Raw genomic sequence first — 13,381 nt, forward strand, 5'->3', positions numbered from 1 at the left:
CTTGATTGGAGGATGAAATTCATGACAAATGAACTACTGACTAATGATAATATTTGGTCATTTTAAAAGCCACTCTTAATGTTTTTGAGAAATTAAATACAAATAAAGGACTTTTTTATATCTCTTTAAATACAGCAATTTTTCTTTAATGACTGCATTTATTTCTTCAATTAAAGTAAAGTCACTTTCCTCGGATTTACTGGCAGGTTCTATGACACCGAGTCCATTAAAAATCAAATGGCAAATCGTGTAAATCACAGCCTTGACTTCGCCTCATACCCTTGTCCGCCAGTGACCCATGACCTCTTGGCGGGTATGGGGAATTGAAAATGTGGAGGAGAGTGCGGGGGAATTTTTACCGGAAAGGGGGGCTTGGAAGTGATGTTGCTGTTGGCGCTGCTGCTTGTGCTGTTGATGATGATGATGACAAACAAAACAATGGAATCAAAGCGGTTAATGGCTTTTGTGTGTAAAATGAATGAATGCGGCAACGTTTCCTGCTTTCATTTGCAGCGTCATTTGCTCTGGTAGCTGCCTCCCCTTGATCCCGCCCCCTCTTTACTAACCCTAAAGTAGGGGGTGAAGGGTCATCGGCAACAGCAGTTTTAGTAACATGTATGTTTGTGTACACTGTAAGTGCACTCAAAGAATTAAAGTGTAATTGTAAATGTTAAAGGAAATTAATTTGTTCTTCTTCTTGATCAAGTTTTAAACTTATAAAAAGATATTGCTTGTTGTTACGGTATCTTACCGTATATTGCTCAAATTTTAAACAATTTTTTCTCTGAGTGCATACACATTCCCATAGGTAAAAGCTGCTACAAGCGCTAATCGATAAAAGGGAGTAAGTTCTTTGCCAGAGGGCGGGGGATAGTTTGGGCAAGGATAGGGGAAGCTGCATGTTACTGACATCGCCGGCAGTGCAACTCCACTTTCATTATTGGTTTTTTGTTACATCCCTTCCACATGCCACATTCAACAAGGATATGCCCCCAAAGCCTGGCCAGAATTCCCCCGCCCAGCTCTTTGTACAACCGATAATTAAATCGAACAAAGGCTCAGATTTGACAGTCCCTTGCAGTTCCGCTCGTTTATCAACTAGCGAAAAGTCCCCGCACTCACCGAATGAGTTTCCATTCGACTTCTCGCCACTTTGAGTCCACCGGCTCGAGTGGTTTTCCTCCGGCAATTAGCAGACGTAAACAAATGGATAAGCTTATTCTCAAGATATCTCACGAGTTTATTTATTTGTTTTTCCGAAAAATATTAAAAGTCTGATTGGAGCTTTAAACTTGAAGGGGGAATTATCTGCAAGCTGAGAGCTTAAAAGTTTTATATTGCTTTAACCAACTTGGCCATACTCTACAGATAACTTCGGACCAGTAATATTTGAAAGAAAAAAATCGTCTTCATAAATATTCAAAGAAAGTATCATAAATTCTTGAAAAATGTGATAAAAATACTGTTTCATTTGCTATTTGGACAAATCTTAAGACATTTTTAAAATCAAAGAGACATCATTTTTGCATTTTAAATTAACAAGTCAGTTTTATTATTAAATTGCTCAAAAAATACTTAGAATATGGATAGAGATAAATAATATTTGCATTATTTTCCAAACTTAGCTTTTTCTGGAATCCGGAGTAGAGGCAATCAAGGGCAAACCATTCCGCGGACGGCTGCTAATTAGGCGATCAAGGACTGCCAGGGGCATGCCAGAAAACGCCCACGGACCATGAGCGTCATTAAAGGGGGTCGAAAATCAATAGCTCTATTATTTGGCGGAATGTCGACGGGCGAAACGAGGCGACTTGACTCCATTCGATGTGTTGATTGACAGCCTAATTGAGGTTTCTTGACTTCTTCAATTGGGGGTAGGCCGATGACCGTTTTCTGTTTGTGCTAATAATAATATTGTTGTTTTAATATCGGGGCAGAATGGGGAAGAACAACAGCTTGTTTAGTTAGTCATTAGGCTGGGGGTTAAAACAAAGGTCTCACACTTCGAACCCAAAACACATTAAATATTTGCCGAAACTCGCACTTGATTGCCGTTGTTGTGGGACTTCCGTTTGAATTTTTTATTGATTCAACTGTTTAATGTCAATTGCTGAGCAAATACCAATCAAACGGTTGGTTTACGCAATTAAGAAGCAAATACCTCCCCAGCTGCAGACATATCCCGGTCCTAATTAGCATTTACATTGCGTGCAACATGCTGCAAGACATAAAATTAACGCCAGCCCCAAGTGTTCCGCCCCTTTGGATTGATTCCCAGCCTTTAATTTGAATTTCGGGCAAGGCATTCGATGAAAGTTCTGCTGGAATGGTCATTAAAAAGTCTGAGTGGGCAACAGAGTCGGGCTATTCACAACTTTTTGTTCAGCCCAACTTTCAAAGGGTTGATTGAACTCTTTATTCGTTGTTAAAAAGTAAAGCAACTCGCAGAATAATACAATACCTGGTGAGAAAAGTTTACAAACATTTATTTGTTGTTTAGTTCAATGTCCCATTGATGGGAGGATTCCAGAACGACGCGGAACTTCCGTTTGTGGACTCAATTACGTGGCATATCAATTCGAAAAAGTTTTCGCTTTATATAGGATAGTATAAAGAACCCTATAAATACCCTAACTGAGAAAATTGGAAATTCATTGAAAATCAACTTAAAAATCCTTTTTAAAATCCCCATACATTTCTACAGTGTAGCTAAACATCATGTTCCATAATAAAGTTGGCCAAAGAAAACTATCAAGATGAAATAATTCTCAACGGAAAACAGCTTTCGAGTGTTTTAAAATGATTTCGAGTGGCACTCATGTGCTTCTATATCCACAAAAAAACACCAAAAATTTCCAACACAGCGCGATTTCCGTTTGTGCTCATTCAAATCGCATGCAAAAACTATCTAGCATACTTTTTGGCACTCAAACAAGTGCAAACACCAAGGAGTCAAGGCTTGGAACTGTTCCAGATCTGGCGAAAGCCAGGTCCTTTGAGGGGCAGGACGATGGGGTGAAAGGAAATCCAAGCTGAAACGGAAGCGCATAGCGCTGAAATAAAGTGTTGCATACTGTTCGGGGCAACAATAATAAAATATTGCATATTTTGCGGCTACACAAAATCCAAGGCAAGGCAAGCAATCCGTTTTATAGCACTTGGCACGAGCATATTTACTTTGGCCTTAAGCTTACCACAATATTATTTATTACACAGCTCTGGCAGAGATTTTAATCGTTTTTAGCGGTTTTATTTATGTATTTCAAAGAAAAACTCTGATTCTTAGATAGGTGTACCTAGTGGTAGACACTTTTTAAATCGATTTGAGTTCATTTGTATTTAAAATCTGAAAATAAGAAAAAATGTATTATTATTTACTCATGTTATGTTCTTTAGCTTGAAAATTAGGGTATCTGAATTCTGTGCAATCCTAAAAGTCCAGCTCTTGGTCTTTCTTTCGTTGTTTATGCTCAGCTGGTTGCGAAGTCGCCTCTTCCACCCGCCTCCCAAGGTCCTCTGCTTCCAATTTCAAAGTAAAACTTTAATGGCAACAAATGCTCCCCCGCCAGGACCATCGCCATTTTATATTTGATATTTTATTACATTACATTTCCCTGGCTTATTACATTTTGGCTTTTAAGCTGTTGACACAACTTGATTTCCGTGCGACCCGGGTTTTTAGACACACACACACACTCACAGAGAGAGAGAGAAAGCGGGACAGAGTGGCCTGGTCAGTTTCCGTACATCCGCTCAACCATCCAACTCGTTTTGTTTCAGCTTCTCCCCTTCAGACAGTTTCGACTTTTTCCCTGCCTGGGTTTTCACTTTTTGGAAGTTGGAAGTCTGCCGGCTGACCCAGAAACAAAGTGTGTCTAATGGGTTTCTGTTATGTTTTTTGACATTTTGGGAATAATGTTTCCGATTCCGGTTTAAGGTGTGCTGCGCTTGTACCCTCACTCTTGTATTTGCTGCAATTTCCGTCTGTCCCCAGTTGGGCCAGAAATAAGGTCAGCTCTTCAGCTTAAAAAGCTAAAAAAAAAAAACGAACGTAGGGAAAAGTGAAAAGTCATGGAAATTTCCGCCTCCGCAAATTCTTTTTCCTTGCGCGAGATCAACATCAAAGATGTGCCATTCCGATACTGCCAGCTAATTTCAGCGCCGTAAACATGACAACCTAATTATTTTTTCCATTCCACCCACTCTCAGCACCGCCGACTGTGCAGCTGTGATTAATGGAGGAAGCTCGACTGCGACATTTGCATACGAAATTGAAAATAAATATTTGCACTGATAAATAAAAAGGAGCCAGCGACAGTAGGGAGCAGTCTGCTAATTGCACTTTGACTTTTCGAGCGCGTCCTTACGAGTATACAAAGCCAGAAGGCAAGAGTCTCAACTATGTGATATCCTAGATACCCTATAAGGTTGAGAATTCATGGCAATATGAAATACGAATATATTATACTTGCGAATTGGTATTTTAAACAGGATTGAGAAACTTACTCAGATACATTTTTATTAAAATGTTACAAAAAGTGCAATAAATTCATGCATTCTACAAGTAGCGAGTAAAAATAGATCGTAACGATACGTAGTCCATGGTAGCTACAAGGACAGATGGCTCGCGTCTGACGCAGGAAAATTAGCAAAGTAATTCACGACGCCAGCTGAGGAGCCTTTCGTCAGGACCTTGAGGCCTCTTCATGTCAGCAGACAGGACACGTCTGAAGGGTGCTCGATGTCCTCGTTTTGCTCGCTATTCCTCGCCTTTCCTCGCTTTTCCGGCTGTCCTCGTCTTTGGCGCCATTTGATTAATATATACTTGCCGCTCGTCGTCCTGTGATTGTCTCGCTTTATTTTCGACAATCGAAATTAATTGGACTGCTTGAGGAGGTTCTGTCTGCGCTTTGTTTCCAACTTTTGGCCAACACCTGGCGGCGCCTGTGTCAGGGTTAAGTTTGCCGCGAAACTTCGAAAGGGACCGACACAGCCCGGAGCGCTGTCTGCAGGGACAACAAATTCAAAGCTTAAAATGCAAAAATCAATAAATTTAATTAAAGCGGCTATTTAAAGTATCGGGATGGAATTACGGGACTTAAAGGATGCCATTAGAGCCCCGATGCCTGTGTAGCGGATATATGTTTAATTCGATTTGAATTATGTTTAAATTGATTCAATTAATTTGTTCTTTTGTGGTTGGATTATGTAGTGGGTATTTGATTGTTTAGGTTTGAAGAATCTTTAAAATAGCAAACAAGAGTTAATATATAAAGTGCGGAAATGATCAGATTAATGCTAATGATAAAAATAATGGCAATATTAGGTCATAATTGGTTGTTATAAATTGTATACCCAAAATGTAAACATTTAAGGATCTTAAAGGCAAACTCAAGTTGATGTTCAAATATTTGTGGGGTTATATTACATTTTATGATGTAGTCTTGGCAATTACTGAGCTTAAGAATTATCTAAAAACTGTTTAGGCCAAACTGGTAATCCACAACAAATATTTGTCTGCTTAATTTTACCTTCTTAAGGCCACTATATACTGCTTCCATAAATACCAATACTGATGACTCTGCATAGACATTCAGCTATTTTCATCGGAAATCACTTTGGCATTTTTGGGGAAATCATTATATTTAAGAGGCATATTCCGGCAAGCTATCGCTTTCATCCTCGACAATGCCAATCAGTTGCATCCCTTGGGCCAGGGTGCCCATGACAAACCCCGGCAAATGACGGTCATTCATCCGACCCTTCCATAGATGTGTATATAAACGTATCCCATATACGAGCTTGTGTATTCATATTCACTATTTGCGTGGGCGTCATTATCGTTATTAGAGCTCATTAGCAGCGTCATTGCGAAGCCAAAAGTGGAGTCCTGGTGGCCCCTTCAAAGGATGTGGGCGGGTGAGTTGCCCTTAAGTGTTGATGTGTGGGTTTTTGGGGGCTGAAAATCCATCAACATTGGCTATAGCAAAACGGGGGCTGGGCTCTAAAAGATTATTGAATGTAAGCTAATTTGGTTCTCGGAACTTGGGGGCATGAGTGAACAGAAAGATGATATCATGACTATCTTGGCTATTTGTTAATTCAAGTGGAGAACTTTGGTAACCTCAGTATTGGGATTATAGCTTGTAATACTGGCCTGCTTAGAAAATATTCACTTAATTAAGGTTAAGCTAAATGAAAACAACCACAAATTGGGTATGAACAAGTGTTCACTTGGACCAGAAGAAGATATGCCCAGGTGCTGCAGCTGAGGAAAATCCGAAGCTACGGACAGGAAAAGCACACAAAATCGCCGCGATGCACTGACGGGGAAATACGTCACTGAGGGAAAAAGCTTTCCAAACCATAAATCTTTTACGTAAATTGATATACTTTATGACTGTACGACTTAGGCATTTATAAATGTTTAGAATTTATACATTTTTAGAAAGTTTTACTAAAAGATTATTCGTTTATTGTCATAAATTAGGGCGCCCATTTATATCAGTGCAGTCCGCCGTTGTAGGGGCCATTGTCATTTGCAAACAGTGCGAACTTAATTCCTGTTATCCCACCGCCTCCTGCTGAATCTGAATCTGAATCCGAATCTGGATCAGAGTCGCACTCGCAGTCGCAGTGTACATACGTGGGGCAAAATGCCTGCCGGAAATCGTCTGCAATGTGCGAGATAACAATTTTCGTGCCCTGACCAAGGCATGACTGTTCAGGAGCCGCCGGAGTCGGTCCGAATATCCACCCATCTACCCACTGACCACACTCATTATTCGTAATGACGCTGATGGTGATGATGACAACAACACCGCCATGGCCAACACCACCAAAAAGCCGATGATGGGGAGGCGAAGAGATGCAGATGCGCCGGATCGGGATTCCGGGATGGAGAGTATTACAATGGGAATGCCATTGCCATTGCCATTGCCATTGCCGTTGCCGTTTCCGTATTCTGCATTTCAGAGCTTGTATTCCCGTATTGCATGTTCCGTGTTTCGCTTGGCAGGACGATCCAGAATGTCGTCGTAACATTTAATTTCCGTCAACGTGGCGTTGGCGGTTCAAAAGGGGTTCTGGCGCGGGGCATCTATAGATGGGTTCCACGTAGACACAACATGTCTGCGGCTAATATAAAAGGAAGAATGCCATGACAAACGAGTTCAGCCAGAACAGACACGCCGACCGCAATGACAACTACAGTCGAAACTACAACAATGATGATGAGAACGATGATGGCGACATTTGTCCAGCCGAAGCTATTCCATTCCATTCCGGACATTTTGCTCCACTGCGGCAATAATCATTAGGCACGTGCGTTGGGGTTTGTTTGTATTCAACAGTTTTGATTGCTGATTGTCCAGGGGTTCAATGGCCGAATGTAGATGCGTTTTTGGGGTTAAGGTTAACCTATAAGGGTAATTACTTCTTAATAAACTGTTACCATTATCTTAAAACAGAAGAGAATGTTCTGGCATTAGAAAAAGTATTGCAATCTTTAAGTATTTTTATGAAAACATTTCTTTTATACGCGTACCCCTTTTGAAAAGCAAACATAAGTTTCTTAAATTCCTGTCCGAATAATTAAAACTCGAAAATTCCCTTTTGAATGAATTTACACATTTTGAAAAATTCCTTGCACGCCACCGGAGTTCACCTTGAATTTCCAAAAAAAAAAAAAATTAAGTAATTAAATCGTGCTTAAGGCCATCAGCAACGGCAACAACATCAGCAGGATAAAAAAGGAAAATATGTAAATGTTGTCATAACGAAAATGCCGCAGAGAATGGAAAATGGCCCATCTGGACGAGTCGGAGGACCTGCCTCAGTCAGGATTAAGTGCTTTGTTCTTGCCGTTACTGCAAGAGGAGGCTTCGAGAATGAATTTCAGCATATATTTTATGACACTCGACTTTTATATTTATATTCTGTCTGTCTGTCTGACTCTCTCACAGTCTCACTGTCCCGCTTTCTCTTTCTCTTGCAGCATGTCGCCGGCTCTTTCGCAGAAGGACTACGCAGGACTTGCCGGCTGCTCGGCACTCGCTTTTGTCCTGTACCTAAACACACTTAACGCTGGATTTGTCTACGATGACAGGTGAGAAAAATTTAACCGAATTAAAAATTCCATATGTCAGCAGGTTGACGAAGGTAAATGGTCTGGTTTGGATCTGCTTTGGTTTGGGTGTCTGCTCTTCCTTTCGGCTTTTCCGCTCCATTCTGCTGATGGCCAAGAGCTACGTTTTGTCGCCAAAAAGGCAACCGAAAAATACAAAAGTTTATTATTAATTGTGCGCCAAGTGCCGCCATTTATTTGATAAAATCACCATCATAAATTCCCGGCCCGCCTAATTGTAAAACTTGAAGCAGACCAGTTGCTGGCTTATCGCCTGGGTATTGTTGATATATATGCGGGAGATCCAGATCCAGGGCCATTGTCAGAATCAGAAGGCGACGGTGACGGCGACGGCGATGGAGCAAATTAAAAAACAAAATGTTGATTTATGCCCCTGAGCTGGGACTTGGTCTCTTTCCTTCTCGCACTCACCTGGCCGCATTGAAATGCTGCAAACGCAAACGAAATTACCCATAAATATCAAAAGTCATGTACAATGGACAGGAATTTCCCCAAGGACTCACCCAGTTCCACCCCATTCCCCTCTTACAAGAGTCTAGCTCTGGATTCAGGAGTCAACCCGGTGAGCTTTCTGACCATTCCGGCAAACAAGTGACTCCTCTTTTGCTGCTCCTGGTTCAACTACAATGCCAGCGAACAATTGTCCTGGAGGAGATGGAGGCTATAGGAGAATGGGAATGAGAATGGGCCGGGCAAGTTATGCACAAAGTGCTCAGCTCGATGCCTTAGCTGTAGCTCGTTATTTTGTGCTGTCCAGAAAACAAGCGCAAAACTTACCGCCACACAAACACACGCACACATTCGGACAAATAATAAACGCAACTTATGTAACTCAGCTTCCCCTTTTTGCCACACGGAAAGTTGTATGCGAGTTTATGTTTTTTGCTCGAAGGGAAGGTCCTGCGGTCACTTTCACGCAGTTGCCAACACCAGTTGGTCCTTGTTACCAAGCAGAGAAAGAAATATTTTCTAAAATAAATGATCTTAAAAAACATAAGTAGTAGTATTTAAAAATATATCCGAGCTATCACTTTCCTTCAGCAAAAGTGGGACATTCTGAGGTTTACTATCTGAAAGGTAATTTAAAAAAACAATACGGAAAATTTTTCTCAGTGCCTGGCCTACCTATCGCCTGGTTCTTTGGTATGCTCTGCGGTCATCCCACAACATGGCCACTGTGACCACACGAGCACAAGTTATTATTGTCAAGCCGGGCCAGACAAAACATGATTTATTAAATGGCAGAATTCCCTTCAATTTGTTTCCTATCAACTGGAAAAAGACCAATGGCTTGGCTCGGTGGAGAGAAAGAAAGTCTTTTGGCGTAAGAGAAACTCAGCTGCTGCTGGCAATTGTTAAAGAGAGATATGTGATTTTAATAAGTTATGCTGGGCAACTTTTTGATAAAGTGTAATGCTCGAAAAAGTTTGGCAATCATTAAACTAATGGGATAAAATTAAGTGTTATTGGTGGTAGCATTACTCTATTACTTGTAAAGATATCTATAAAATATATTTGCACTTAAACTTTTCTAAAAGAATTTTGCACCTTTAATAGCCTTGCTTTTACTGGTCACCCGATTCACACCTCACTTTGATATATTTCCATTTTGCCCAAAAAATAAAAAAATAAAAAAGAAACCTTGCCAAACATCCCCCAATCTGCAGTCTTACAATAATTTATGTGCCGTATTAAAAGGACAGCGACAACAACAGCAACACCGGCTGTAAAAATCAACAACAGCAGTAACAACGTTACGTATACGTAATTTTGATGGCACACAACCACCGGACGCTAGGCACTCTTCACAAACGTTGAATGGAGTGGTTGGGTGGGTGGTTCTTTGCAAGCAAGAGTAACAGAATGTTGTGCTCTTTTTTTTCTTGTACCTATATAAAATCGAAAATTTTCACTTTACATAAGCACAACGGCAGCGGCAACAAATACAAATGTTGTGGGTAGCCAGGGGAATGGGAGAGGGAAATGGAGGGAAGGCACAGGACGGAAGGCAAGAATGGTGTCCACATTCGGTGCTGATGCTATGATATATTGTCTTCAACAAAAGCCAACCACAGTCCTGTTTGGCTGTCCCTGCCTTTGTGTGTGGCTGATGTGAGCCGCACAGTGGAATGGAAATGGAAGAGAATGTTAATTTATAAACTCAAAAATCATTTTTCGAAAAATTTAAGAGAGCTGAAAAAAATAACCGACTATTTAAATATTTTTTATAAATTCCATGTACATTTCTGCATTAGGAATAATTGTTATACGAAAAGGGAACCCATCGTTTCCACTGTGCACCGTGTGTGTTATGGCTGGCTGTTCCTCCTCGATTGCCTGAGACTCTGTCCCACGCTCCTCTTTCTCCTCTCCTGGATCCTGATCCTGTCTCTGGCCTCCTGCTCGAGTTGAGAGTGAAAAGCGAACGATAACGGCAGCAACATGCCGCACTTGTAAGCTGCTTGAAGCCTTCAATTGTTGTTGTTGCTCCTGCCCGCCCTTACAACGTTCCCCTACCACTTGCTGTTGCTACCTCCGCTGTCGGTGGGTGTTGATGTTTTGGTTGTTGGCTCTGCTATTGCTATTCATTCACTAGTTACGATGATAAAGCACAAAAAAGGGAACTGCGGAAATTCTGCTGATGACGATAATGTTGACGCTGACTTCGAAGTGACTTCGACCCTGTTGGTTGGGGTTGGGAATTAAGCCCACCTCCCATACTTGTAATACCCGCAAATAGACGACTTTGTGTGCATCCGCCTCGAGGTATGCAATGAAATTTCTTTTCAATATTCGAACGTTACCTTCGCTTTTGACATGGCACTTTCTTGCAAATGAGGCGTAGAACAATTTTCGGTTCGTTTATGTGCCACGGGAAGCTGAGAAACGCTTACAGCCTGAAATAGACGCATTACCCAGAAGTTACCCACGGGCGCATTCCCATTACAGCAACTCTCACAAGATTGATATTACACTTTTAGGCTTCCTAATTTAGAAACTGCTAAAATGAAACTAAAGATTGTAAAATATATAAATAAATATTAAATTATCTATCTGACAATAAGGGAAATATGCTATATTTAAAGGCCGCGATTTCCAGATAGACTACTATATAATTATACCCCCAACTGTGCATACCGTGTGAGTACTCTCCAACTTAGCTGCTCCTTCATCTGCGTTCTGTGCTTTCACTTTGTGCTCTTCCGATAAGAATTTGTTTGCTCTCGACGACATTTTTGTGGCTTCTTTGGCGCAAACTAAAAGGGATCGAATGGGTGGATGCCAGGGGAGCTGCAGAGCCGGAGAGCTGGGGACTTCGGAATGCCAATTGAAATTGAAGTGTAGATGAGTGGGGTACCACACCCGAAAACCACTCACCAGAAAAGGCGCCACCGACGCAGGTCCTTGGCAATAAGTCTGCTTTATAGTTGGGCACGTCTCTCCGGCGAATTTGTAAACCCAATTTGTGGCACCACCTTCCTGCGCCACCACATCCTTTTTATTACCATATTCCGGCATTGAAAGAACTGCACACTAACACACACTCACACACACCACGTCCAATAAACCTTGCCACAATTCATATTTCCGGTCACCCATTCCACGGCATTCAAATTCGAATGATAAATAAAATATTAAATTGAAAACCGAATTTTTATTCAAAATGCTTTCTAACTTATGTGTTTGCACATGACTTTTCTTTGGACTTTTTCCATCTCCATCTGCCACAGTCGCCTCCAGGCCTCGGCGGATATGTATTTGTTGGCACAACCTTTGAACTTTTGTATACCCCAAAAGACCCTAAAACTACAGCCAGAGGCAGAAAAAAGCTAAAATAAATATCTCTGCACATAACTTGATTATTTAACAAGCCGAAATTAAATTTACCATTTAGAAATAAAGCGATGCTGATTCCTTTGTATTTAAATGTGAATTTAAGTGAGCGCAATCAAATGAATTTTAATAAACAAATGAATGGAGAGGTCAGGCAAATATTTAATGTAAATACAAGGAAATATTTATGAAAAATATAAAATACCTAAAGCTGTTTTGCTGAAATTAAAAATGAATTCCCAGGAACTTTCGTTATTTTGTTCAACATTTAAGCTTTATAGTTGTAATTAATTAAGAAATACATTCACCTTTTGCAATTAATTCAAACTTAAAGTTATTCAAGTCATCGAACCAGTTGACATTGATAGATATATTGATGCAATACTGTTTGGGACGAAATTGCCATGAAAACTCCGCTCAAAGGCCCTTGTGAAGTTGGAAAGTTAATTAATGACATTTACTGGGTACATCTAAAAACTAATTATGCATAAAATGGCCAAGGTATTATTGCAAGCCCTCTATAAATTTTCCACAAAACGGCAGCAACAACGCCGATAACAAACTAACCCTGATTATATGGCTACCTGACCCGGAGCCACTGTGCCGGCCAAATCGATTAGGACAACAAGGAGCGCTACAACGGCGAGGCAATTACCAAGGACCCGTCCACTCCGTCCACCACGTCCACTACACAATGACACCGGTGCTGTTTGTACACAGATATAGGTGTATATACTGTACGAGTGTATGGGTGTGTATATATCGGTGTGTGCTGTTTTACAACAAAGGCACAAAATACGCCAACAAATCGGCAATTAATCAAGCCGCAAGTGCACAGCAAGGACGAGGGGCGGCAGCAGCTACAAAAGGGGCGGGACAGGCGAGTCAACTGTCGCTTGGCACTTTAACAATATTTATGCCAAGTGCAAAAACAAAAGGACAAAAGGAATAAAAATGGACAGACATGAAATTGCTAGGCAAAGATATAACCGACTTTTAATTACCCTAACCTAGATTTTCAGTTCTTCTATTGGTTTATGTTTTAAAATTAATCTGTTTTATTTAAGCAGGAAGGATACATTCCAAATAGATTCTATACCTGCTAGGACCTAACCCATTACATAGCCAACATACCCTTTCCCCAAAGTTCCAGCCAATCTTAGTAAAAGCAAAATAAATAGGACAAGAGGCGCAGACACAAGTGGTCCCACAGAATTCAGGACTCTCCGATTTCGTGTAGCAGGAAAGCCGAGACGAAAGGAGTCAAGTTGAGGAGATACGGCCACTTTGGGGAACAGGCAGATAGGAGGTGTGAGAAATTAAGAGATGGACCCGGTCCTGGCTGGACAATTAATCATTTTAATTAATTGGACAGGTGTGCCACAGGTTGCTCTTGCCCGT

The 13,381-nt window shown here is 41.0% G+C and overlaps 1 protein-coding gene across 1 annotated transcript in view; it reads left to right on the forward strand.

Annotated features, from left to right (window-relative positions):
* LOC108111056 (protein O-mannosyl-transferase TMTC1) overlaps positions 1–13,381 on the forward strand; it is a 42,833-nt gene that overhangs the window by 20,208 nt on the left and 9,244 nt on the right. Inside the window, 1 exon segment of the mRNA XM_017220384.2 lies at positions 7,997–8,107. Coding sequence (XP_017075873.2) covers positions 7,997–8,107 — 111 coding nt within the window.

Source organism: Drosophila eugracilis, unplaced genomic scaffold, assembly GCF_018153835.1.
Source record: "Drosophila eugracilis isolate 14026-0451.02 unplaced genomic scaffold, ASM1815383v1 contig_2152, whole genome shotgun sequence".
NCBI classification, from domain to species: Eukaryota; Metazoa; Arthropoda; class Insecta; order Diptera; family Drosophilidae; genus Drosophila; species Drosophila eugracilis.